Below are 27,953 nucleotides of genomic sequence, written 5' to 3'. Positions count from 1 at the left end.
AAAAACATGCATTTAAACACTCTATAGAAGCAGCTACAAAAGGTCTGAACTCAACAAGTTAATAAAATGGTTTAGAAAAAGCATTTTATTGTTTAAAGCCTTGGGGGATAAAGCTGTTTGTAATTTATTTACATCTTTTACTTTACTAAATTGCTTTGGTGACCAAGCTTCTCATTTAAATGATTAAAGCATAAACCCAAATAGTTTAATAAAGCAATTACTTAAGAGTCCTGTTTTTCAACATAGGTGCATTGAAAAATATCAATAGAACATTTAGTGTTCATTATTTTCAAGGGGTTTGTTATTTAGAATACAGTGCCCCATTGACTAAAACTTAGCCAGGTTTCCAGACACATAATGTGGGACACACATTGGATCAAAGATTTTTTTCATCCTTTCAGAATATCAGGTGAAAGAGTGACAGCCTCTTAAATCTAGGTATGCATGATTAGGCTAAAAATTCAGGTGACTTTTTTTTTATTTTCTCCTTACCATTCTGCCTCTCTAATGACATGGCTAAATAAAATGGGTTCCCATTTTCCAGGTGTGCTTGAAAGCTCCCTAATTTGCAAAGTCTCCGTGTTTACACTGGGACTCTCCCCACCCTCAAATTCTCCTCTAGCTAACGTCTTAGGTTACACTAGCAACATCACTATTAACTTCTAGGCAATGGATTGACCTAAATACAAAACTATGTCTTCACAGAGTTTGAGAGAGAAACTGGGATGGTAGGGATTAAAAAAAAGAAAACCTGAATTTAACAAAAAATTATGTATTTCCTCTATTCTTTTAAAGCATTCCTTTTGCCTGTAATGAGAATCATATGAACTCCTTTATCGAGTCTATCCTGAAAAACAGAAGGAAGCATGACAGTAAAACTTTCCTAATTCATATCCTTCTGTTTGTGATATCAAGTTTATTTAATACATTTGCTTTCCTCGTATTACAAAATTCTCTCTAGCATTGACAAAAGATGGCAACAGAAAAACTTTCAGCACTCAATATAGTGAGTGCTTACATTACAAAGCACTCAATATAAAAAGCACCTTCTACCAAAACATTTTTTTTTACTCTTGAGTACATTTCAAACTTTTAGAAGATTGTTTTTAACCAGCCAGGTAAGGTTGGGAAAACATTCACATTTCAAGCTACTTTCTCCTGAAAACAACAATAAGCAAACATGGGGTTTGCATTAGTAATAACCAAATGAATATCAAAGTTAATAGGGCTGACACTTAACAATGTTCAAAATGTTTGGTAGCTTTCTCTATGCTTACTTTTCCAATGAAGGTTTGGTGGGGGGAAATGTGCTGCTTTCAGATTATCAATGAAGCTTTCACGTTGTGGTGTTGGTAGTAACCGACCCACTTCTGAATCAGGCCAAGTTCTATGCTGGGTCAGTTTTTACTCTATTCTACACAACTGGCAGGAGAAGAGGAAAGTTTAACAGTTCATTTATTTGGCACAATCCACACACTTTCACAGTGGAGGTTTTGTCTCTTCCAGTCTTGTTTGTTGACCCCACCCCCCAACTGATAGTAGGTTTCAAGTCATTGCTGTTCTAATTAATCATCCGAAGGCACAGCTTCCCCCCACCCCTGCTTTAATTTCCACTAAAGGCCTATGACATCATTTTCTAACCCGCCTGGCTAGGTTCTAATATTCTCAACTTGTGTGATTTCATTTGGTACTTCAAACACTGAAAGAAACTGAAATATTTCACTGAAATTTGCTTTTCCATCACACTACCACGGAGAACGTGCATTTTCGGATGCATTACACTGATTCAATTTACAATTTTAAAACAAACAGTAGAGGAGGAAGGCACATGGGAGTCAGTGCAATGCCCAGGGACAAGATCAAAGCAGGATACTGCTTGGTTTTGATAAAATAATCCTATAGAATTGGAACTTTCCGGAAATATAGTGAAATGAATATTCTTGTACAATTATCACACATTGTCCATTCTTTTGGTAAATATGTGCAACCTATGATCCCCCAGATATGATGGCTCCATCAGGAAAAATGAAAAATCAGAAACGGTACCAGGTGCCATTCTTGGGCCTTGTCCAAAGGCAGCCAGTGAAAGATTCTATTTTATTCTGTTCTCCCCACATTAAATAATAATAATCAACATCAGAGAAGGAGAGCATTTGGGTTTGAACAGATGGCATCCAACACCTAACAAGCGAAGCAACTCTTTCAAGCATTAGATCCTAAATGTCTGATGGTCCCAAGGATCAGGAGGGCTTATTTGTCTTAAGAGGGTTGGCAGCAGGATCCCCTGTAGTCACCATCCCAATGCTTAGGAATATGCGTCATTAACCAGTCAGCAACTAAAAGCTTAAAAAAAAAAAAAAAATCAAAGCACCACATTTTTATACAATTTCCCCCTCTCTAGTCCAACTTGAGACAACCAAATCCAACACCATCCGCAATCGCTCCACTTAAAGAGGACAAATAAGCCTAAAGGTAAACGAATGTATATAAAGGTTAACAAACTTATCTAATTTTGACAAGGTTGTGCAACACCAAAAGAATCCGCAGGGTGCCCTTTCCGGGGGTGTACTTGAATATGTTCTGCAGTTATGCCTGCAATTTAAACTCAAAGCACCAACCTAGCTAATCAACTTTTCTTCCCCTGCACTGGAAAGCTGCATCCCTTTTTCAAAGAAGCAAAATAGTAAATACACAAACAGCTCAATATTTTACTTTAGAAGGTCAAGACGGATTTGTCTTCCGCAGAGCCATACAAGTTTCCTTCCTATACCTTTTCAAACACCACGGAACTCTGAAGGTAGAAGGGGCCACATGCATGGGAAGGAAAGGGGCCCTGCAGCCAGGGTGGCAGGAGTAGCTGGTCATGGGGAGGTGAGTCCCCCCTCACCCCCAAGATTCAGAAGCTCCAGGGTACGACTGGGAAGAGGGGAAGCTAATTAGAGAATTCCCTCCTCCGCGGGGCCAAACGAAGGAGGAAGGTCGGTAATGGGGAGGGCAGCGAAAAGAATATCGAGGAGAGGGAAAGATAAACCCAGGACGACCAGGGGAAAAGCTTCGGAGATGGGATGCCATTGAAAGCTGGGGGTCCTGATGGGAGAAGTGGGGTGCGCGGGGCCAACTGTGTCAGGAAGGGGGGACGGGGACAGGAAAGGGCGCAGCTGGCGAAGCACAAATCCAGCCAAGTCCCGGCGGGTCGGTCTCACCTGGGGGGTCCTCTCGGCGGGGTTCTTCATCACCGCCTGGCGGAAGCTGTTATCCACGTAGGACGCCATCTCCCCCCGTGGGCCGGGCCGGGGCCGCTCCGCACCCTCGCGGCCTCCTCCCGGCCCAGCGCAGCCGCTGACTCCGCCCTGCGCGCTCCGCCCGCCCGCCTGAGGCTGGGAAGCCAAACCGCGGCGGCGGCGGGGCCTACGGGGGGGCGGCTCCGCCGGGCCCGGCGGCCCCGAGCGCGGGACGGGCGCGCAGGAGACCCGGCAGGAGAGCGAGGCCGCGCGAAGGGGGCGGGTGGCGCGCAGCTCCAGAGACCGCGGCCCGGAGGGTCCCTGCGGGCGCCCGGCGGCCGGGAACTCCCCTTCCTCCTCCTCTTCTCGCCGCTCGGCCGGGAGAGGCTTCCTGGCGCGCCCGGCTCCCTCCGGGCCTGGCTCGGCACGCCTCCCCCGGCTCCACTCGGGGGACGGTGGCGTCTCCTGCTGGCCCCGGCGGGCCTGAGTTATTCTTAGGGAGGCACGAGCGACTGTAAGGAAGCGAAAGGCTTGCAGGCAGACGGGGCCTCCTCTCCCCTCTCGCGCGGAGGGTCGCCCCCTCCTCTCAGGGGCTCGCCCCGCCGCCCGGGAGTCTCCGCGAAGCACTCGATCTCCCGCGTCCCTAGTCCTCGGGCACTTGGGCGCCGCAGCCGACGAGGGGGCGACTGGCTCAGGTCCGGGCGCTGCTTAGCGCGATCGTCTCCGCCGCCGTGCCTGCCGCTCCTAGTCTCGGTCTATTGGACTCGGCCGTCCCTCCCGACTGCTGCTGCATCCCCCCGGGCCGCCGCGCCGCCGCCGCCGTGGGCTCCAGCGCCGCCGCCTCCCCCCATCAGCGCGCCAGGAGCGGAGCTGCCCCGGCGCCGGCGCCGCCGCGGCCAGCGCACCCAGCCGGGGCTGCAGCCCTCCGGCCCAGTCGCTCTCGGCAACTTTGTTCCCGGTCGGCGCGGGGCGGGGGAGGGGGACGGGGGGCCACGGGCAGCCCGGGTCCGGACTCCCGGCGGCGGGCGTCCTAGGGCCGAGGGCCGAGAGCCGCGCACAGCCCCCTCGGCGAGTGCTTGGGAAGCGGCGACTCCCCCTCCGCTTCCTCCGCCTCTTCCTCCTCCTGCTCCTTCTCCGGCCGCCGGAGCCGCTCCTCAGGGAGGAAGCGGCCTCCGGGGCTTGTTGCTTTGTGCTGCAACCATGGTGAGGAGTGAGTGACACGGCGGAGGCGAGTCGGCTGGCGCCGCATCATCGAGGGGCGGGGCGGCCCCGTCGCGCTCGGTCCCGCCTCCTCGCGCTCCCTGCGCCCGCCCGCCGGCCGCGCCCTCCCTCCCGAGCAGCACCTTCGGTCGCGACCAGGTGAGCCCGGCGCTCGCGCCGCGAGAGGGTCTCAGCGCTCCCGGCTGAGCTGGCTGGAGCCCCGCACCGCCTGGCGCCGAGGAGGCGACGCGAGTCCTGGTGCACGGGTGCGAGGCGCGGGGCTCTCCTCTTCCCACCCTCCCCACCCCCTCCCTGTCTCACGCGTGCCGCGTACCCACACCCCGCCCGGTCCCTAGGAGACTCTGCAGAGTCCAGTCGCCTCTCTCAGACGACTCCTGGCGCCACGCCGAGGCCAAGGGGGCTGAAAGTGACCCGGAGCAGAAGTCCAGCCCGCAAGCTTGGGCTGTAGTGGGCACTCATTTTGAACCCGGGGGTTGGCTCCGAGTTGCTTCAGAGGCGATATATCCTCTAAGATTTTATTTTGCTTATTTGCAACTTGCAGCAGGGAGAGCTTTCCTCTCTTGCCTTCCGTGCTTACTGCCACCTTCAGACACTTTAATGACGACGAGATTAAGGACATGGAAAAGTGCCAATTTCAACACTAGATCCAGTACCACCCCCAGACAGGCAAACATGCCAGATTTAAAGGTGATCAGTCATTAGCGAGAGACCCGGACGGCAAGGTCCGTGACATAATCAGAAACATTGGCAGATCTGGCTCTGCATCAAGGCAGGGCAAACCTCCTTCTCCAGACCCCAGATTTCCAAGCCGGACTCACTTGGTGCAGAGAACACGGTAATATAGCCCTTTAAGACGTTACCTCTCCTGCTGCTTCATTTCCCCCTCCCTCTCCCTCTCTGAGCCAGGTCAAGGTGTGTAAGGTCAGCCAAGCTCTGAGGACAGCTCTGCTGTTCTGGTCCTAGAGTTTTATTTTTATCTGCCTCCGCTCCTTCCTCCCTCCTCCCTCCCAATAAGTTCATGTTTTGATGTCTGTGTGGAGGCTATACTTAGCGGAGGGTTGTTACTTTCATGGCCTACTATATTGAACTTTTTTCCAATTTTCAAACATATCTTTTTAACATCTAGTTTATTTTAAACACTTAGAATGGGTTGGTTATGAGCAAACATTTTGGGGACCTTAAGTCACCTTTGTGTTATTAAACAGATTGTGTGGCTTCCTAGAGAAGTGACTGCCCAACCTTGTGAAACTGGACCTGAGTTATAAATTGTATCTCTAGACCCTTTTATATTATGGGTCTATCTTGCTGAAACTGCTTCCCCACATGTTTTTCACCCCTTTGTTGAGCCCCAGCATCAAGTTCCCTATGACATAGACCACCACATTGAAAGCAAAGGGACATGAATAAATGCTATTACAGCTCTGTAAAGAGAGAAGAAGAAAAAAAATCAAAATCCAGTGAAGTGAAAAAATATACCTGACATCTCCATCTGCTGTCTAATAAACATCTCAGAATTAATGTTTGTAAACCAGGGTCTAGATATCTTACCAGAAACGTGCCCCACCCACAGCCTTCTTCATTCCAGTTAATGCTGGCTACGCGGTTCTCATTGCTCAGGTGAAAAACTTTGGAGTCTTTATGACTCCTTCCTTTCTGTTATACCCCACAAGTGTCAGTAACCTGTCAGCTCAACCTTCAAAGTGCCGTATCTGGAATCTACCCTCTACCCACCACCTCTACTGCCAGGACCTTTGTCCAAGCCAGCATCAGCCTTTGCCTGCACTTTGCAATTACCACCTACCTGGTCTCCCTCTTTTTGTCCTTGCCTCCAGCAGTCTACTTTGAACACAGCAGCCAGAGTGAGTCTTTTCACTTTAGCTCAAATCACTCATCTGCTAAGGAAAAGAAAAAAAAAAAAAAAAAAACATTAGCTCCTCATCTCATGTGAGGTAAAGACCTTACCATGGCCTAAATGACCTATGGACCTTGTTCCCTCCACCCCGTATCTCTCTACCCTCATCTCCTACGACTCTACCCCCAACTCGTTTTCCTAGCCACGCTGGAAATGGAGATGCTGTTTCTGAATGCATGAAGATGCTATATAGTGAACAAGCTCCAGGCTCATGGCCTTTCCATTTGCTCTTCCCTCTACCACCTGAATTAGCTCCCTGCTCCCCAGTCCACCAGAAAACAAAACCAAACCTAGAGTGTTGTTCCCTCCCCTCCTTCATATCTTTATTCAAATGTCAGTTTCCCTGTAACTTCACATCCCTATTTCTCTTCCTTGCTTTCTTCACCACCATCTAACATATATTTTACTTATTTTATTGTCTCCCTCCCCTATAATGTGAGCTTCTGAAGTCGATGGTTTTTGTTCCTTTTGTTCACTGCTATATCCCCCAAAGTGATGTAAATGAATTAATAACTATGGTGTTGCCTTATATGCATATAAGACTGTTACATACATTATCTCAACTGTGTCCCTGATGGGGGAGGGAAGTCTGGAAGAGAAACTTAACCACTCTGAGCCTATTTTTCTGTTCTATAAAAAGAGGATAAAAATTGCATGCCCTGAGGATTTGTAACGATTCAATATTGCCTTGAAGAATCCTTGAACCGTAGTATGTATTCAACAAATGATAGTTATTTTTAATACCATTCTCATCATCCCACCCTTTGAGGTCAGTGGAACAATTATGATCCTGTTTACAGATGAGGAAACTGAGACTGAAATAGGCTACCTGACTTGCCCTAGTACCAGGCCTGCCTTTAACTTTGGAAGGGTCTGGGGTAAGCTAACAATGGAGACCCATTTGCCCTATTAAAAATACTGAAAACTATACATTAACGGGAACAAAGTGCTGCAGGGAGGAGTAGCTATTGGCCTGAAACTCACACTCGATTTTCTTTCCATCTGAGCTCCATCCCATACCACAAAAAGGCTCCTGCCCATGAGGACACCCCGGCCTGCATATCTAAACTACATCGTATTCCATGCAAAAGGCACCACTCGGCAATTCCTCCAGCCCTGGGCCAGCCTTGGAGGATCGGGCCTGGAAGTGGCAGACCAATAAATTCCAGGGCCCTGGGTGCTCAAAGAGTATGGAACTCCTTGTCCCATGAAGAAGTGTGAAGCTAGAGTGGGGTCCTTCAGAGCACGGGCAGTAGGCTGAAACCCCCCTCATCTGGATCTCACAGCCATTAAGTTGTGAATTCCAGCTATAAATCTAGCTCTTTTTTTCTGAGTGCTCTCCTGTGATACTGAATTGCACCCATGACCTCAGGTAAGGCTTAATAGTGTATCTTCTCCACTGCCAAAATGACTAACTCACTGTCAACTTCTACACTATCATTTAACTTCAATTACAGCTAATGTTCTCACTATTTAAAATCTACTTATCTACATATGTCAATAATGCTTATCATCATGCAGCATCTAGGACATCTGATTCTTGGCATGCATTGCTGTTTTAGTATCTTTGAGCACCAAGAGCATGTTAGGTATAACGTGGATGACACAACTGGACACAAATCTGCCAATTTGCCAAATAGTCTGATCCAAACTGTGTCAACCAACCATAATCAAAGTAAGCCATCTATTATGCTGCCTTATAAAGGCAAGTATAAAAATGAGACTTTCTTTATTCTGTCTCCACAACCATCATATTATCTAGAAAGTTATTGGTAGACAGAGACAGAGCACTAAGTTTTAAGTCAGAAATACATTTTAAGTTCTGGCCTTAATACCATTCTACTTGTAATCTAAAAATCTTTTATCTTTCCAACTGTAAAATCTAATACATCCCTACATATATTAATATATCATGTAGGTTAGGTGTTGAGGCTCATTTTTTTTTTTAAGATTTTATTTATTTGACAGAGAGAGAGAGAGCACATGAGAGAGGGAACACAAGCAGGGGGAGTGGGAGAAGGAGAAGCAGGCTTCCTGCGGAGCAGGGAGCCAGATGCGGGGCTCGATCCCAGGACCCTGGGATCATGACCTGAGCCGAAGGCAGACGCTTAATGACTGAGCCACCCAGGCGTCCCAAGGCTCATTTTTTAAAGTGAGTTAAAATAATTTTTAAAAATTCTTGTGAGTCCAGCTATGACACAAGAGTAGGGATTGATATATTTACATTTATACTTTATCTATTGACCAATTGATAGAAGTCATTTTGTTAACACACACACACACACACACACATACACACACACTGAGCGTCATTGTTCAGTCAATAAATATTTATTGGGTGCTATGTGCCAGGTGCTGATTTTGATGCTTGGAATACCAAGTGAATAAGACAAGCATGGTCCGTCCCCTGGCCTTGTGGGCACTTGTTCTATGTGCCAAGCACTTGGTTAATTTACTCACCTCACCCAGGAGAATGGTGGCAGTGATTGAAAAGATCCAGGAAGGGGCGCCTGGGTGGCTCAGTTGGTTAGGCGACTGCCTTCGGCTCAGGTCATGATCCTGGAGTCCCTGGATCGAGTCCCGCATCGGGCTCCCTGCTCAGTGGGGAGTCTGCTTCTCCCTCTGACCCTCCCCACTCTCATGTGCTCTCTCTCATTCTCTCTCTCTCAAATAAATAAATAAATAAATCTTTAAAAAAAAAAAAAAAAGATCCAGGAAGCTTCCCTGATCTGCTGAGACAAGAGCTTCCTCTGGTTACCATTTTCTCTGGTTGTTAAAACCCTCTGAACAGAAGATTCAGAGCAGAGAAGTTGAATTCTATTAATGACATTCCTCGCATACTTCCCCCCCAAAAAACATTTTTTTAAGATTCTATTTATTTATGTATTTATTTATTTGAGAGAGAGAGAGAATGCACATGAGCCAGAGGAAGGGCAGAGAAGCAGACTCCCCACAGAGCAGGGAGCCTAATGTGGGGCTCAATTCCAGGACTCTGGGATCATGACCTGAGCCAAAGGCAGACACCTAACCACCTGAGCCACCCAGGTGCCCCAAAACATTTTTTTATATTGTTTTACAGTTACTACTACCCCTGACATCAAGTCAGTAAGAATCTCAGGAGAATGGAAGGCTGTAACTTAGACACTATCATTCGCAGCACACTCCACTAGGAAATATTCACCTGCAAATAGCATATTGACATAGAATGCAAATAGCATTCCAGAAGAGTCCCTGGTGGAGAGTGCAGTGACAGACATCCAGGGAAAGATGCAATGTGCTCATAGGATAGAGCTCATGAAATAAGTTAGATGAAGCATATCAAAAGCACAATTAGAATCAGACTCTTAGGTTTGATTTTACAGGAATCGTAATAAATTCAGTTTTGAGGATGCTGCCACATGAGTAAGAACAACACTAATGTAAATGTCACATAGATGTTTAGATATTTTGGAACTGACTCTAAGAAAACAAATCCATTTATTTCCCCTAATTTAACATTATTATCACCTTGGTTCTGCCTTGGACATAAAATTAAATAAGTATACAAATAGAAAAATATTCAGGCTAAGAAAACTGTCCTATCCGGTTACACTATTATATCCTTCCTACTGATATAACTACCTTCTTCCATTGATTTGTTTGCATTTGAAATAGTAGGCTAGTGGGAGAAAACAACTGTCTTTATTTCCTTATTGTGAGAAAGCTGATGCTGACATTTCTAAAAGGAAATGCATTGTTAAACTTTGGATCCACCGTCAATTCCTTCTATTGTTGCCTGGTGTTTGGCATTTATTTTTATGAATTGCCCTGTGGAACTGTAGTCCACAATCAGTCTGCCAACTTAAAGGGGTTTAGGTATGATATACAGATTTTTTTTATCATTAAAATAGGTAAAATTAAAGACTTCACTTTAAAACCTAACAATGTAAATGCCACTACACAGTCAATGAGTACTTGATGCATAGATTTTAAAAGCCCACGCTGGATATCATGAGTGCTCAAGCTAATAATTCAAAGAGAAAAAGACCTTCAATTTCATGCAAAGTTAACCCAGTGAGGTAATTCTGTCACAACGGCATCAGGGAGCATTGTATAAGATTGGACCTGGGTTTCTCTAGTTATGGTAAGGTGATGCTACACAACTGAAATTACATCCACAAGCAAACTGGTATGCGGTGCAGAATTTGTAAATGTGTTCTACAGAAGAAGAGCAGCTACGGTTATTGCCAGTGCTTGTCTCCTAAGTGGTATTCAAGGGGAAATGCAAGTGTGCAATAATACCAGCATCTACTACAAGACTGTCAAAATCAGGCAAGGTCATTTGAGCAAAAAAAAAAAAAAAAAAAAAAAAAAAAAAGCAGTACTCTTGATCAGCTGTGATTTTTTTTAAATGCCAATACTCACAATCATTCTGAAGTCATTATTATTTAATATTTGTTAAATCCAAGACCAACGTGAGGCACCGTATGTACATAAACAAAGACAAAGTGCCTATGCATTGAGCCTACAAATCTAAATTAAGCAAAGGAAGTGAAGGGCAACCAAGGGCGTGGGAAACAGGCACTGAGGGTCTGTTTAGAAAATGAGGCTATTTTGTTATGTTGTTATTTTAGTTTTAACCATCAGAAGGTCCATTATGTTGCAACACAAAAATGTAAAGGCGGGAAGTCAAGGGAAAAAGCACATTCCCTCTGTGGGAGTTTACGGAGGGAAACCTTAAACATAAAATGGCAAAATGTATCGAGTTAGAGACCTAATGGAAGAAAGCACAAGTGAATAGCAGAAAGAGAAACTCTGAATATTGGATGGGCTATTAAGATACAGGGACCAGGTAAAGATAATACATGAGATATGGCACAGGAGAAAATAGAACCATCCAAGCCCTTGAGAGGCATATCACAATCGGTCCTGGCCATCTTCGGTGTTTTTCTTACCATTAACATTTTACTTATCACATAACATAAATACAACCAGTGATAAGTACTGGTAAGATGTTTAAAACAAAGTTCAGTTCCACCTTATGCTTATCTCACCTACAAGGAATGAGCCTGTGGCACCATAACTGTCTGTAAGCATCCAGAGGTAATTAAATCAAGTTAAAGACCAACATAAGGGCACCTGGGTGGCTCAGTTGGTTAAGCGACTGCCTTCGGCTCGGGTCATGATCCCGGAGTCCCGGGATAGAGTCCCGCATCGGGCTCCCTGCTCGGCAGGGAGTTTGCTTCTCCCTCTGACCTTCCCCCCTCTCATGTGCTTTCTCTCTCTCTCTCAAATAAATAAAATCTAAAAAAAAAAAAAAAAGAGAGAAAGACCAACATAAACCCACAGTACACACCCCAACATGGTCAGGGCCACACAAACAGGTCTGTCGACACAGAAGAAAGAGCATAGAGGCGACTGAATTTACAGAACTTTATCACATTGCTGCAGGAGAAAAACATAATCTGTATTTTCAGTGGAGTCAATAAACACAGCTTTATAAAGGCATAGTGGAATATATGATATAAGTAATATAGTGGGAAAACCTTGGAATCTAATAGCAGACAGCCCTGAATTTGAAAGCCTTTCTGATATGCATGAGTTTTGTGACCCTGAAGACAGAATTTAACCTCTCTGAGCCTGAATTTCTACCTTTGTAAAATGTAGTTAGTAATATTTTCCTAGCCAGATTAATATGACAGTGACTGAAAACAGGGTTTATCAAAGTAAACACCCTTTCTCATCTCCCACTTCCCCCTAAAGGGAATAGCATTGGTCAAAGAATCTTAATATGGCCCTTCAATTCTCTAGGGCAGAAAGATTTTAGGTTAAAAATGTATTGACCTGTCTAACTTTATATATAGAATTTTGAACTTAGAGAACTAAAGTAGGCTTTAATTACTTTATTCTAAATAGCCCAAAGCCTCAAAAGTAAATAATTTTCCACCTGGGCCAGTGATCCCCAGCTGTGGATGATCAGCATCTTCTCAATGCTGAGTGTACGGGCCACCTGGACAGGGCTAGCAGTACCCTGAAAGCGTCCAGGGTTCCACAGGGCAGAATGGGAGCAGCCCATCAGATGTGCCAAACCTGGGTCTGACAGCATCCCTGCCTTTATCAAATAAATGAAAAACCAGAACTTACTCATACAAATATTAAATCTACTGCCAGGTTTATGTTCATTCTGAAAAGCAAGGGATAGTTGCAATCTACTAGTTTGGGTGTTATGGTTTAGTTTTTTAAGTGTCAGAATTACTGATTCCAAATACTAATATGTATAAACCTAGACATAGCACTCAAAAGACTAAATCTAAAAAAAAGAGAAAAGTAGAGTAAAATCAAATCAGAGCGATCCAATTTATTTACATATGAAGATAATATCTAAGGTGGTATGTTTGTAATATTTGCAACTCCCAGATTTTTAACGGATTTTAAAACCAGATCAATCTGTGCCTTACCCTGACCCACCAGGGGCCAAAGAATAATGCTCCAGGAGCCTCTCAATACCCTCTACCCAAGGGTAACCACAGCATTACAATCTGATTAACCAAGTGGAATCTGTACAAAATTACCTGAAGCATTCTCCCTCCTCCCCATTTATCTTTATGGTGATCAAAAAATTTTTGAAGCTGTCTGCAATCTAACGCAACTTCCATCAGGAACTATGAAAACTTGTGAACACAAAATCACTGCCGAATTTCCAGAATGAATAGTAGCAGCACTAGGTCCCAGAACGATTGGCTTTCTCCCAATACACTACAAGAGATCTCAAAGGAGTGCCTGTATAGCTCCTTTGCCTGATTAGAGCATCTGCAGTCTATGTGACTGTATCAGACACTACGTTAGCTGTGGGTCTTGTTCCTGGTACCTGCCAATATTAGAGAATACTTCTCTTCTGGCCAAGACATTTTTTTTTTTAAGATTTATTTATTTATTTGAGAGAGCGAGAATGAGAGAGAGTACATGAGAGGGGGGAGGGTCAGAGGGAGAGGCAGACTCCCCGCCGAGCAGGGAGCCCAACGCGGGACTCGATCCCGGGACTCCAGGATCATGACCTGAGCCGAAGGCAGTCGCCTAACCAACTGAGCCACCCAGGCGCCCTGGCCAAGACATTTTTGACTCTTCACAATAAGATGGAAATTGGAGAAAATAAAGACTCTCTGAAAGGGCTTCAATTCTCCCCTTCCTTCCATCAAACAAAGCGCCAAGCATTGTCCAGACCATCCGGTTGTCCCTGCATGATTTCTGTCCTTGCCCTGAAATGGGATTCTTTTGAAGGGCCCTGGCTCCAGGGTGGAGCCAACTCATGCAAAGCTGGAGACAAACTAAGCTAAAGTGCTAATCCCTGTGAACAAGGCCAAGCAACCATTGGTGGTAGGGAGGGATGGGGAGGAAGAATATGAGTTCTGACCACTTTTCTTTTGCTTCCCTTCAGAAAGAAATTGTGAGTTCATGGTGATATCCAGCCACAACTCTCATACTTCATTTGGGAGACATTGCAAAAATTGCAGCAGACATGGTTTCTAAACAAAGAGCTTTGGAAGGGGGACAATAAGACCTGGGTATATCTTGTGCAAGAAAAATTACCACAGTGAGTGAATCCCATCTTTTCTTGTGCAAACCAGTAGTAATTACCAAATAATAATAAGACTCTTAAGAACCATGAAGTTTTTCCCAAGGCATTCCCACAGTAGGCTCCTGGCAATTCATTTATGTCACTAGTAATAATAGCTGACAAGTATTGAGTGCTCACTATAGCCAAGCACTGTTCTATGTCCTCTAGATGTACTGTCTTAATTAATCTTCCAACAACCCTATGAGGTGGGTACTATTACCACACATATTTTACAATTCAGGGGAACAGAGGCTTGATAGGTCCCAGAGCCAGAATCTACATACATGCTCTCTGGTGCCCAAGTGTATGTGTTAAGTCCTCATCATGGGGGTTCTCAAGTCTTCCTTGACTTATTTCTTAAACTTGGAACTTCTATCAAGTGCCGGAATTAACCATTTGTTGACAATTGAGGTGACTTTTAATCCTCAGCCCTATTTTCTTCTCTATCTTCTGTCCTGAAAAATGTGACATCTTTTGAGAAATATGTGATTATACTAAACCTGAATTCCAACCTAGACAACACCCCAGATCTCCAGGCTTGCCCACAGAACATCTGTGTATAGGTGTACACAGACCCTTAAAATCAACATGTCCAAGCAAAACAAATGAAGTACTTAGGGACAAATTTAACGAGATACATACAAGAGCTGTACACAGAAAACTATAAAACTCTGATATGAGAAATCAAAAATGTCTAATTAAAGTGGAAAAACATACCACGTTCACAAACTGGGGGACTCAATATTAAGAGGCTGATTGCCCCCAATTTGATTTACTGAATCAGTGCAATCCCAATCAAAATCCCAGCAAACTTTTTTATAGATATTGAGAATCTGATTCTAAATTCATATGAAAAGGTCACTTTTTATCACACTTCTGATAAAAAAGAACAAAGTTGAAGGACTCACATTACCCAATTTCAAGGCTTACTATAAAACCACATTCAAGACAGTTGGTATTGGCAAAAGGATAGATACATTGACCAATGGAAACAGAATAGAAAGGCCAGATATAGACCCACAGAAGTATAGCCAGCTGATTTTTGACAAAGAGACAAAGGTAATTCAAAGGAGCAAGGAGTGTTTTCAACAAATGGTACTGGAACAACTTGATATCCAGCAAAATCAGCATGTTCAAATCTGAAATCAGCATCTTTCTTCCAAAATCTTTCCAAATATTCTTGTGTGTTGGAGAATGACGCCACCAACCACCCAGTTGTTCAGGCTAAAAAAAAAAAACAGACCAGGAGTTATCTTTGACCCACTGTCTCACTTTTAGCCAAGTTTGATCACTTACTAAATTATGTTGAATTACACATCTAACTCTTCACTCCCTTCTACTGCCATTGACCTAGTGCAGGCACTCTTCCCCCTAAACCTTGTCTCCCACCTTCAGTCCCCGCAAAATGCCTCTTAAGGAGGAGCATGGCTGGAAGTAGCAGAGGGAAACTTTGCTTCCCTGAGCACCATTTGCAAAAGTGGTACCTTTACAACATCCTTTAAAAGAACATGTTGACATGATAGTTTCTATGATTGTGATGAAAAGATGTTACATTCAGTCTTATTGAAAGAAGGGCCATAAGTTGTAGAGAGAACACAGGCAAAGGATAAGACCTGCCCGGTGTCTCTAAAGTGTAGGCTCCACCACATGGCTGGCTCCCCTGCTGTTAGAAACTGCCTGGGCCTTTGCACAGAGCGATATTTTGAAAAATCAAATCTATCATGTAATTCCAAAGCTAGAGTGGCTTTCCAACTCATTCCGTGAAGTACAAGCCTCTTTCTACAATATTCAAGAGCCCTGAGTGTTCCGGCCCAGGTATACCTGTCTGGTTGTCTCGCCCACCCCTTGCTACCCACAGAACTTCTACTCCAGTCATTCCTAACAATTGAGCCTCTGAGGATTTGCTAAACTCTCTGAGTCCTTAATGCAATGCAAAAGCACCTCTTGCCTAGAATTCTCTCTTCTTTCCAAGGTTCACCTGTGAAATTCCTACTCCTCCTTTCGGACCTTCCTAAGCAAAGGTCTATGGGCAGGTGGTGTTACATACTAGATGGAGCAAGAGATGGAGACACCTGAGTTCTAACCTACATTCTGCCTTGCCACATACCAGCGGCTTGTCCAGAGGCAACTCACATACCTTCTCCTGTGAGCCTCAGGCCTTGTTTAAAATGGAGGCAATATTATCTGGATAACATATGGGAAACACCTGGGAAGGGAGTCTGCGGCGATGGCAAAAACGCTCTAGCCAGGTAGACTTGTTAACATTTTTTACTCAAGATTTGTATTGATATATCCAGGCACCTTCCCTGCTAGTAATTTGTACTGGCTTCTGCCAACCGTCCACCTTCCCCTATGCCTTCATAAATATAGTTACTATATTTAGGACTTGCATGTTAGTATTATTACTGTTGTTGTTGTTACTTTATCACTTATTATTGTAACATTATTCCCTGATTCCTCATCTCCTCCCTCCCCTACCAGGTCAATTAGGCTTCTTACTCCATGCTCCCATAGCAGCTTATACATACATTATTATAATGCTTTTTACATTGTACTTTAATCATGTGTCAAAGGTCTGCCTCTCCAATTGACTCTGGACTCCTGGAGGACAGGGCCCATGTATTTTTATCTGTGTATGTTTCAAGCTAACACTGGCCTTGGCGCAGAGTAGACCATCAGTAAACTTTTACTAATTGGTTGAATAAAGGAAGAAAATATATTGTATGGATTAGGAAAGTATAAGAAATACCGCTTTATTGATTCCTAACAGGTTCTGAGCTGCTAGAAAGCTGATGTAGAAGAAATTCATCAAAAGAAACCAGTTAGTTGGTTTTCAAAGGGCAGGACTCCCTCAGAAAGCAATTGGCATTTGGCCAGTAATTACTAGGATTAATTGAACTCAGGTCTTTGTATGCTTGTGTGTGTGTGTATGTGTGTGTGTGTGTGTGCGCCTAAATTCCTTTATCTAGAATATACACTACAATGATCTTTAAAAATGTAGATTTCTTTGATGAACCTAATAAATCAAAGCTATAGTTTCCCATGTATCTTAAAGCATCATATAATATCAACTCTGTTTCTTTTGATACTTGGCATTCTAGTTTTAGTGATTATGTGGTTTTTCCCTCTGTAGAAAAGTTGGAAATATAGTACATATTATACCACATTTTTGTCATATTTGCATTCTCTCTCTGTCCCTATCTCTATGTGTCTATATATGTACATGTATAACACACACAGTTTTACAATTTTTTTCTGAACCATTTGCAAGTTACAAACATCATGACACTAAAATGCTAAATATTTTAGCATGTACTTCCTACTGATGAGAACATGTCCTATATAATCACAATACCAGTATAATTCCTAAGGAATTCAATTCAATAATATCCAAAATTCAGTCTGCTTTCAAAGTCACTCAACTGTCCCTAAAATGCCTTTAATTGTTGTCTATGATTCCAACTGGGGTTATGCACTTTATTTGGTTTCTTTCCGCTTTTGAAGGAAGGAAAAAGGAGCATCAGTGGCCTCAATCTTCATGAACTGATTAAGCAGAGAAATTAGATTTGTGACCATATTGGGATTCATGCTAGAGATGGTTCATAAGGACTCCTGCACTTATACATAGGGAGTGCTGAGTAATGAAACAGACTAAACACATATTTAGGGCACCAGCACAGAGGGGCATTTAAAAAAAAAAAAGATTTTTGGGGCACCTGGGTGGCTCAATTGGTTAAGCGACTGCCTTCGGCTCAGGTCCTGATCTCAGGGTCCTTGGGATCAAGCCCCAGGTAGGGCTCTCTGCTCAGTGGGAGTCTGCTTCTCCCTCTCCCTCTGTGCTCTCTCTCTCTCTCAAATAAATAAATAAAATCTTTTAAAAAAATTAAAAAAATGTTTCTTAAAGATTCAAAATAAAGGAAGGAAAGCAGAAGGAGGGAGAAAGGAGAGAAGAGAAAAAAGGAAAAAGCATCAAAATGCTCATTAAAAGGAAAATCAGAATTTGTTGGACTCTATCTTACAAATTAGTTTTTTTTTTTAATTTAGAATTGCATGTGGGGTGAGGGACCACCTTTTTTTTTTTTTTTTTTTTTTAGCACTGAGAATTTCTAAGAGTCTGTGTCCAGGCCTGGTTGGCTGTGACAGGGGGCTGTAGAAAGGCAGGCCAGCATGATTTGGGGACACCTAACCAGGAAAAACTCTGTGCTGTAACTGTGATGTGAGTCATCTTTTCTTCTTCAAGGACCACAATGTGAGGATGATATCAGCCAAAAAAGTTAAAATGTAGGTTTTTTTTTTTAACTAAATATAATTTCTTACATAACAGGATGGTGGTGGATTGTCTCCTACTCTATGCAGGGTGATCTCAACCCTGTTTAACACTCAGGTGTCAAACAGTGTTCTGGTTCCTCTGAGAAAGCTTTATAACATAAAATACATTTGATAGCTTTGCCCTACATAGTATATCCAAAGGAAATGATGCTCTACGCTCCATAGAGATAGTCCACTAAACGTTTGTAATTGTACTCTAAGCATACACTTAGACACAAAAGGATAATTCATACTCATTTGCATTTTCAAGTTTGTAGACAGCCAACTAATTCAAAAGTCCCTACATGGACACAGAACCTAGTCCTTGTTTTTCAACCAAGCAGCTTTGAGTAACTGCCACCATTTTCTTTTTTCTTTTTAAGATTTTATTTATTTTATTTGAGAGAGAGAGTGAGCGAGAGAGAGTGAGAAGGAGAGAGCAGGAGCAGAGGGAGAAGCAAGCTCCCCACTGAGCTAGGAGCCCAATGTGGGACTCGATCCCAGGACCCCGGGGTTATGACCTGAGCAGAAGGCAAGACGCTTAACTGAGCCATCCAGCCGTCCCTGCAACCATTTTCTTTTTTTTTTTTTTTTTAAGATTTTATTTATTTTTTGACAGAGAGAGACAGCAAGAGGGGAAACACAAGAAGGGGGAGTGGGAGAGGAAGAAGCAGGCTTCCCACGGAGCAGGGAGCCCGATGTGCGGCTCGATCCCACGACCCTGGGATCATGACCTGAGCCGAAGGCAGACGCCTAACCAACTGAGCCACCCAGGCACCCCTCCTGCAGCCATTTTCTTAAATCAAAATACCATACTAACATTTACTGCACTTACTTGTAACTATGTAGTTAAACTGGGGAACGTTATCCCCTGTGGTTCCGGAAGCACTTTTAAGTAATGGAAATTATAATGCACTCTAGAGAGATTTATGAGAATATTAATTAAAATCAACTTGTCCTAGTTTTCATAGTTTTTCCAGAATTGAGAAGGATGATGAATAGGGTAAAGTGACATGTTTTGAAAATATGTCTGCACCTCAAAGCTATAGTTTTAAACAAAGTCTAATGAATCTTCAGAAAAGATGATTTTGAGTAGAACATAGCATTTTTTACTTCAAAAATTACACAATAATTTATACTTGGGACACAGGAGGGACTCAACTAAATTAATGAAATATGAAAGAAATAAGACAATTTCTGACAGTGTCTGAGAAATCTGTAGCATTTTTTTCTCCCAAGGCAGAACTTATTCATAATTCTACTTTGATGTACATGCTTAATATGTATTAACATTGACAAGAGTTAAGCACACAATTTAAAGGAGAAAATTGCACCATTTTGAGTCTATCTCCCAGGTGATTTAATAAACACCAAAAAAATACGTTTAAATTGAAATATAAATCTAACTTAAAATACCAAAAGCTGAGAAATGCAGCTCTGATTACGTTGTCAGGTACTAAGACAAATGAAGGGGGTGATGGGGCAGGGAGATCCAGAAATTTAATTTCATAGATAGCAAGCACTTAATCTGTTGAACTGATTATTTGCCCACCAATTTATAGCCAGAATTATTCCTGGAACACTGTTTTCTGATTATGATCAGATTAATACATTTATGAAACTGCAATTGAAAACGTTTGAGTAGGAGCATCTGGGTGGCCCAATCGGTTAAGGGGCTGACTCTTGATTTTGGCTCAGGTCATGATCTGAGGGTCATGAGATCCAGCCCCGGAGGGGGGGCTCCATGCTCAACTTGAGAGTCTCTCCCTCTCCCTCTACCCCTCCCCCTGCTCACACACATGCTCTCTCTCTCTCTAAAATAAATAAGTCTTTAAAAAAAGGTTTGACTAAAATTGCACAGTATTTATTTGAAGATAATGTTTCAGTACTTCTAGCTTGTCACCAAATACCGTGCTTAACTTCCCCTTCCTAGTCTTGAGTCCCTTCATCTTGGCCAAGCTTGTATTTGACCAAGCCTCCTACCCCTCATGTCCCAAAACAAAACAAAACACAAGCACAAACACACACATGCATGCAAATGGTGAATTGTCAGATTTAGATTATCCTTCCTTCTGCTTGACTTGAAAACTTTTTTTTTCCTTCTTCAATTAGAGGAGAACAACTTTTCAAGAACATTCATATAAGCCAGGTGCATTAAATGACTAAGTGTGGAGTCCCAACACAGACTAGAGAAGATGGGAAAATCAAGATTCCAACATTCTATACATCTTGAATTTCAGGCCTTCCTTTACTCATCATTTCATTTCCAGAAATCGATTATAAGTAAAGAATGAAGAGTTATTTGCAGCACTGTTTATAATAATAAAATAGTAGCGGGATGCCTGGCTGGCTCAGTTGGTGGAACATGAGACTCTTGATCTCAGGGTTGTGAGTTCAAGCCCCACATTGGGTGTAGAGATTACTTAAAAATAAAATATTTTCTAAGTAGTAACAATCTAAATATTCAATAATAAAGCATTTATTAAATAAATTATGTTAAAGCAATAGAACACTATGAGGTTACTAAGCTCACATTTTCAAGATTATTTATTTTATTTTATTTATTTAGAGAGAGCAAGAGGAGGGGCAGAGGGAGAGGGAGAGAGAGAGAATCTCAAGCAGAATCCGCACTGAGCATGAATCCCCACTCAGGGGCTCAATCTCATGACCCTTAGATCATGACCTGAGCCAAAATCAAGAGTCAGCCTCTCAACCGACTGAGCCACCCAGGCACCCCACATTTTCAAGATTATTTAGTAACATAAGTATATGCTCATATTATATTTAGTGAGAAAAAAAGTAGACTCCAAATCTGAATTTACAATGATATCCCAATTTTTAAGGTATATATATAGAGAGAGATATAGCTATAGAAATAGAAATAGGGGCAATTTTTATGCATTTACTTATATAGAATATCAAATTAAAGTAAAACCTAAAATGAAATTCAGTATTCCAAAAATTGTGCTTTAAATATATGGTTGAGCTCTGGCTGGTAAAACCAACCAATGTACCAACCAAACAGCAACCACAAAAATCCCAAGTCTTCTTGAATAGAAATCAATATGTTTTAATGTGTCCAGTTGGTTTTGAGATGACAAATTGGTTTCCCAGTTGGAAATATTGATCTAGTAACTAGGTAAATGTTTGCGTTGTGTTATGACCAGCTCTATGCTCACAGGGAAAGTGAGAAGTTTGTCTTTTGACTTCCAGCCTTTCTTTTGGTGTCCTACCCATCTAATCCTCCAGCTTTCTTCCCCTCCTCACCCTCATGCACATCCATTCCCTGCTAAATAATACTAGGCTAAAGACATGTATCATATGACCTCACTGATATGAGGAATTCTTAATCTCAGGAAACAAACTGAGGGTTGCTGGGGTTGTAGGGGGTGGGAGGGATGGGGTGGCTGGATGATAGACATTGGGGAGGGTATGTGCTATGGTGAGTGCTGTGAAGTGTGCAAGACTGTTGAATCACAGATCTGTACCTCTGAAGCAAATAATACGTTATGTGTTAAAAAAAAAGAAGAAGAGGGAGAAGAAGAAGAAGGAGAAGGAGAAGGAGAAGGAGAAGGAGAAGAAGAAGAAGAAGAAGAAGAAGAAGAAGAAGAAGAAGAAGAAGAAGAAGAAGAAGAAGAAGAAGAAGAAGGAGAAGAAGAAGGAGAAGAAGAAGATAGCAGGAGGAGAAGAACGAAGGGGGGGAAATCGGAGGGGGAGACAAACCATGAGAGACTATGGACTCTGAAAAACAAACTGAGGGTTCTAGAGGGGAGGGGGGTGGGAAGATGGGTTAGCCTGGTGATGGGTATTAAAGAGGGCACATTCTGCATGGAGCACTGGGTGTTATATGCAAACAATGAATCATGCAACACTACATCAAAAACTAATGTGTAATGTATGGTGATTAACATAACATAATAAAAAAAAAAGGAAAGGTTATCAAAAATTCATTCAGCCCAAGATTAAAAGTTCTGGCAAGTTTCATTAAGTCCTTCCATCACAGGTATTTGTTTTTAGTAGGGAATCAGCCGTGAAGCCCCCAGTGTTTATCAACTGGGACACTTTTGAAATTGGGGTAGTGCAATTCCAACACCAGTAAGAACTCCACACCCCCTCACCCTGAAAATCCAAAGTTGATGTAGAACCAGCATCATCCTGTTCCATTCTGGACTCCTGCAGGTTGCTTGAGAATTCATTTCTTTATGGATATTTATTGAGGACCTACTATAGGCCAGGCACTCCTCTGGGATTTCAGAGCAAACTTTGGTACTCATAGCTGCACAGGATTCATGAAATAAAACACATAATACACTGAAAACTTCATTTAATAAAAATCATTTGTCTATTGTTCATTCTAGGTTTTCCCTCTCTACTTTCTGCTTAATTTTTATTTATTTATTTTTTAATATTTTATTTTTAAGTAATCTCTACACTCAATATGGAGCTTGAACCTACAGTCCCAAGATCAGGAGTCTAATGTTCTACCGACTGAGCCAGGCAGGCACCCCTCTAATTTTTGAAGCAAAAACAAAAAAAAACAAAAATAAAAAGGGCTAGATTTAACTTGGAAATACCTGTTGCACCAGGCCTCTGCTTCCTTTCACATTTCATATACTATTTTTAGACACCTTGACTTTTTTCTTTTATGACTTTGTTTCTTTTATGTCATTTTCTGTACAAACTTGAGACGCCTGATTACATCTCCTCTTTAGTAAAGGAACAAGAAAATGAAAGTGCCACCTGCTTGCTACCACGATCACACTGTTTGCCTATCTAAGTTTCAGTAGTTTATTTGAGAGGATGATGCTTTGTTCCATTAAATTGGAGTCTCTGGGGTTTTTTTTTCCCAGATGTTAATCACCATCATTCTGTTACTTAAGAGGCTTTGTCTAGGTAATTAAAGATCTCTTCATATCATGATTGAATATAAAGTCTTAAATGAGTTATGCAGTGACCTTTTGTCTTTTGAGTATAATGAGGTCTGTTTTAATGAACGAAATTATTTTTTGATACATTTTTAAAGTGTAAAAGAAAAATCCAATTATACATTCCTAATATAGCTGGACTTAAATAGCATTTAAGCTTAGTAAATAATGAGAATAATTTATAAAAACTGTTACAAAACTCAAACTTTGGGTTAAAAAAACAAAGAAACAACCGCCCCCCCCCCAAGAAAAATTCTCCTAAGAGAAAAACTCAAAAGAAAAACATGTAAAGTATTTATTACTGTTTATATAACATTTTTTTTATGGACATCTGGATTTCACCCCTACTTTTCTTATGTTTTAAATAATGAGATGTATTCAATTTGTGGATAACAATGTTTATTTTAAAAGGATATTTTTTTAAAGATTTATTTATTTATTTTAGAGAGAGAGAGAGAGAGTGAGCAGGGGGAGGAGCAGAGGGAAGGAGAGAATCCTGACATAGACTCCATGCTGAGCGTGGACACGCCTAACATGGGGCTCAATCCCAGGACCCCGAGACCACGACCTGAACCAAAATCAAGAGTTGGCCACTTAACTGACTGAGCCACCCACACGCCCCAGGAAGTTTTTCTCTTTTCTCTCTCTCTTTTTTAAAGATTTCATTTATTTATTTGAGAGAGAGAGAGAGAGCACAAGTGGGCGGCGGGGGTGGGGGCGGTGTTAGGTAGGGGCTGGGGCTGAGGAGAGAAAGAGGGAGAAGCAGACTCCCCGCTGAGCAGGGAGCCTGCTGGGGGCTTAATCTCAAGACTCCAAGATCATGCCATTAATCGAAGTCATATGCTCAACCGACTGAGCCATCCAGAGGCCCCAGGAAATTTTTTTCTTGATACACTAGTTGTTCCATTAATATTCTAGTGAGGAGATATTAAATGTATTTCAGCAAAGAGAAATAAGAGCAATTACAAAAATAATTAGAAGTAACTGTGAAATCAACTATGGCCTGCTATATAATAATAACAGAAAGTAAACATATTGACCCAAAATTAAAACAATAGGTCAGAAGAGCAATTTATTGGAATCCAACATACTATACAGCCATCAGGACAAAGATTGCATCCAGACAGACCAGAATTTGAAAATGGGTTTCAAAGTTATTGGAAGTGTAACCTTGTTTTCATAGCCCTCTCTAAGCTACAGATTATTCACCTGTAAAATGGGGATATTCGTACCTGAGTCATAATTGTTGGGAGAATTAATATGTATGAAGCACACAGTATATATTATCCCATAAATGTTAGCATCATCATCATCATCGTGCCATTAAAGAAACTAGAAGCCAACTATTGGTTTAAAGACCTAGTTAGAGGCAAAAATTTATTGACTACATAAAAAAGTTTGTCCACTAACCAGGGTATTTTTCTGCTATCAAGAGTTAAGCAGAATGTTTAGCATTATCCATTGCTCAGGAATGTGCATAACTGCAAAGTCAAAGCACTCACTACAAAGTACCAAAGAGCTTTCAGAACTTAAAAAAAAAAAAAAAGTCAAATTATAGTCTCTTTGGTAGTCATAATATCACTATTTCAGTTGGATCTAATCATTTGAATATTAGTGCTCTATGTTTAGTGGAAGCTGCAGAATACTGGGCTGTGACACATCTAGTCTGCAGATATAACTGTTTTGGCCAGGGCACCTGGGTGACTCAGTGGGTTAAGTGTCTGCCTTTGGCTCTGGTCATGATCCTGGGGTCCTGGGGTCCTGGGGTCCTGGGGTCCTGGGATCGGGCCTCACAGTTCTGGGATAGATCCCCACGTCTGGCTCCCAGCAGGGAGTCTGCTTCTCCCTCTCCCTCTGCCTGCCATTTCCCCTGCTTGTGCTCTCTCTCTCTCTGTCAAATAAATAAAATCTTAAAAAAAATAATAATTGCTTTGTCCTAACTAGTGTTGGCAGATACAGAATGAAGTGTCCAAGATTAGAGAACAGGATTCAAATTTAAGTTAAGCTGCTTCCAAAAGCTTCTATTATGCCCGGCTCTCTCTTTGAATCTCTTCCAGGCAATACAAATATTATATAATAATATATATTATAATCATAATTATTATATACATATCACTAGATATTCAATTGCACAGTTGTTTCTACTATATTAAATGTGTTTGTCCGCCTGTCTGTCAGTCTGTAGGTCTGTCTGTATGTACATAAAGCTGTCCTAGAAATTTTCTGTTTGTTCCTCCAGATCTCTACCCTTTTCACCCTAGACTTTGCACTGCCAGGCTGACTTTTTAGGACTATATCAATGGACTCCCTCGTCCACTGGCTTCTAGGCAGGTTCAGCCAAGAGGGTACATCAGCAGGAGATGAGGAAGAGAGGACAGTAAGACATTGGAGTATTTATTCTCCATATCCCTCCCTAAAGTGGTCACTGTGGGAGGAAGTGGGCTGTAGCCCTTGACCAGACTTAAGAGGGTAAAGCCCTTGCTCCTACTAGTTCTGGGGAATAACATCACAGAGATTTCCTGGCCTCCTCTTCACCCCTTTATAAAAAGTCCCTTCATTAAGATCTCTTCAAATTACCTAATATGTGTTTCGTGTTACCTGTCCTGACACCCTGACTGATACCAGTTCTTGATGGAAATAATGTAATGGACTGGGTAGTTAATATTCTCATTTGCCTCCCAGTTTTAACATCCTCCTTCTTCTAGTCAACAGCCTACTTCTGTTGAGATTGGAAAATAAATGCCCGTTCCATACTGCCTCACTGCAACCACCCCCAGACCTGGTGGGCCAACTCTGTTAATACCACCCCCCCAATAATGATTCGTTCCTGTGGTGAAGCCATAGTTTAAGCAAATGATAGAGATTCTTCACCCAGAATTTCCCAAATTAGATGTAAAGGCAGCCCTCTTCTTCCTAAACTAAAGACTGTTGAATGTAACACTGGGGCTCGCTGCAGCCAATCTCTCTATTCCCAGTAGGGTATTCTGCAGAATGGAGCTCAGCAGAGACAGGTAGGAATGAATGAGAGAAAGAAGACACTAGGAAGAGGCCTTGGAGTCACTGTGCTCAGTTCCAAACTCTGAGCCCCTAGTCCCTTCAGCTCTCTTCTACAATTGCCTTTACCATTATGTGAACAAATACACTGTAGTTTTTTTCCTTGAACCTATTGGAGTTTCTGTTACATGCAACTGAGAAAAAAAAAAAAAAAGACGACGACGAAGATCAAAAAAAGGTACTGATTAAAACAATGGCAAAAACTTTGCAAATTGATATGTTTCTACTATTTGAATCCAATTCTTTCAAAGAATTCAGAATTCAGCAATGCTGGCAAGAAATTCACTAAAAATGTCCTGATCTATATATACATCAAAATCAATGGGCTTTTTTATTACCAGGAGCCTCCAGAAAGCCTCTACTGAAATTCAGTTTGCTTCAGGAGGTATTTTGGACATATTCCTGGTCAGATTATTTCCCAGAGGGGAAAATGACTGGACTGGGAGAGGTGGGATGGCAACAGGTATGCAAAAAAAGAACTTTCATTTCTTCTCATTTTTAAATTAACTAGTATGTTTAGGTAACAATGATTAATAATGGTATTTTGGCTTTACTACCCACTGTGGAATTGTATTTATTATTATTATTTTTCTGGTTGAAGAGAGCCTTAATGAATATTAGGTAGAATAATAGAAGAAAATCTATTTTTCCTAAATAGAGTAACCTCCCTCCATAGGTGTGACATCGTTCGGATTCAAGAAAAGTACAAAGGCGGCACAAAAGACGAATACAGTGTATACTCCATTACCATAATTTGCTATGTATTAACAATCCTTGTCACCCACTTCCCTGGCAGAGCCATTGTGAAGCTAACAAAGCCTTTGAAACGATACGAAATGGCTTATAAATATTAATAATAGTTTACCTTCCTACATTTAGAAGTAGTAAGCCAACACTACTCACAATTTTTTGTTGTGCTTATCAAAGCACATCTTTTCACTAAAATTCTAAGTTTAGTTTTTGAGCATTTATATCATTACCAGTGAAGTGGTTCTCTTGGGAAGAACTTGGGACACTGAAATAAGAATTTGTAAAATTAACAATGAACATCATTAAAACACCGTAACAGAAAAGAAAAGATCAAGAAATAACCCTGGGGCACCTGAGTGACTCAGTTGGTTAAGCGGCTGCCTTCGGCTCAGGTCATGATCCCAGGGTCCTGGGATGGAGCCCCCATCAGGCTCCCTGCTCGGCAGGGAGTCTGCTTCTCCCTCTGCCTCTACCTGCCGCTCACTCCCACTTGAGCTCTCTTTCTCTTTCTCTGTCAAATAAATAAATAAAATCTCAAAAAACCCCACAAAAAACAAAACAAAACAAAAACCCTGAAGGAGGGTTGGAGAACATTGGAAACCTGTTCCCCAAGGAGAGGATGGACAAGGAAGACATCCAAATCCAAGTTTTCCTCAATTTATCAGCTGTTATTTTTTTTTACTCTCTAAATGGAAATTTTGAATTCATTTGGAACTTAGAAGAAAATATTTCCAGGGAAAGCATGTTAAAAATGGTTAGGTTTCTAGCAGGCCTTGTAAACCTACTAACTCCCATGTAGTTGCACCAAAAAATTCTAGTTCCCTGTTGTTCCTGAGGGAAAATGGCAACATTGCACCCTGCAACCCAGGATGCTGGAATATCTCCCTATTTCCCATACTGCTATCCACCACAACTCCCCAGTTTGGAAAGTAGTCACGGAATGCTCCAGCCTCCTCTCCTCCTGGGCC

At 42.1% G+C, this 27,953-nt stretch overlaps 1 protein-coding gene across 11 annotated transcripts in view; it reads right to left on the bottom strand.

Annotated features, from left to right (window-relative positions):
* Nucleotides 1-4,345, bottom strand: part of RAPGEF2 (Rap guanine nucleotide exchange factor 2) — a 237,474-nt gene extending 233,129 nt beyond the window's left edge. For 6 of the 11 annotated variants that reach the window (XM_045880214.3, XM_045880210.2, XM_045880213.3 and 3 more), the window contains exon 1: nt 3,204-3,911. In XM_045880214.3, the coding sequence (XP_045736170.1) occupies nt 3,204-3,272 (69 nt within the window). In that variant the 5' untranslated portion in view covers nt 3,273-3,911. Of the gene's footprint in view, nt 1-3,203 lie in introns of all 11 variants that reach the window. The other 5 variants (XM_064585220.1, XM_045880208.2, XM_045880207.2 and 2 more) reach the window with 2 other exon arrangements.
* Nucleotides 4,346-27,953: the final 23,608 nt, after the last annotated feature.

This window comes from Mirounga angustirostris, unplaced genomic scaffold (genome assembly GCF_029215605.1).
Source record: "Mirounga angustirostris isolate CCGP_5_RB_7025 unplaced genomic scaffold, mMirAng1.0.hap1 SCAF_2, whole genome shotgun sequence".
Taxonomy (NCBI): domain Eukaryota; kingdom Metazoa; phylum Chordata; class Mammalia; order Carnivora; family Phocidae; genus Mirounga; species Mirounga angustirostris.
Note: the sequence above shows the minus strand (reverse complement) of the source record. Positions and strands in the feature narration are given on the sequence as shown.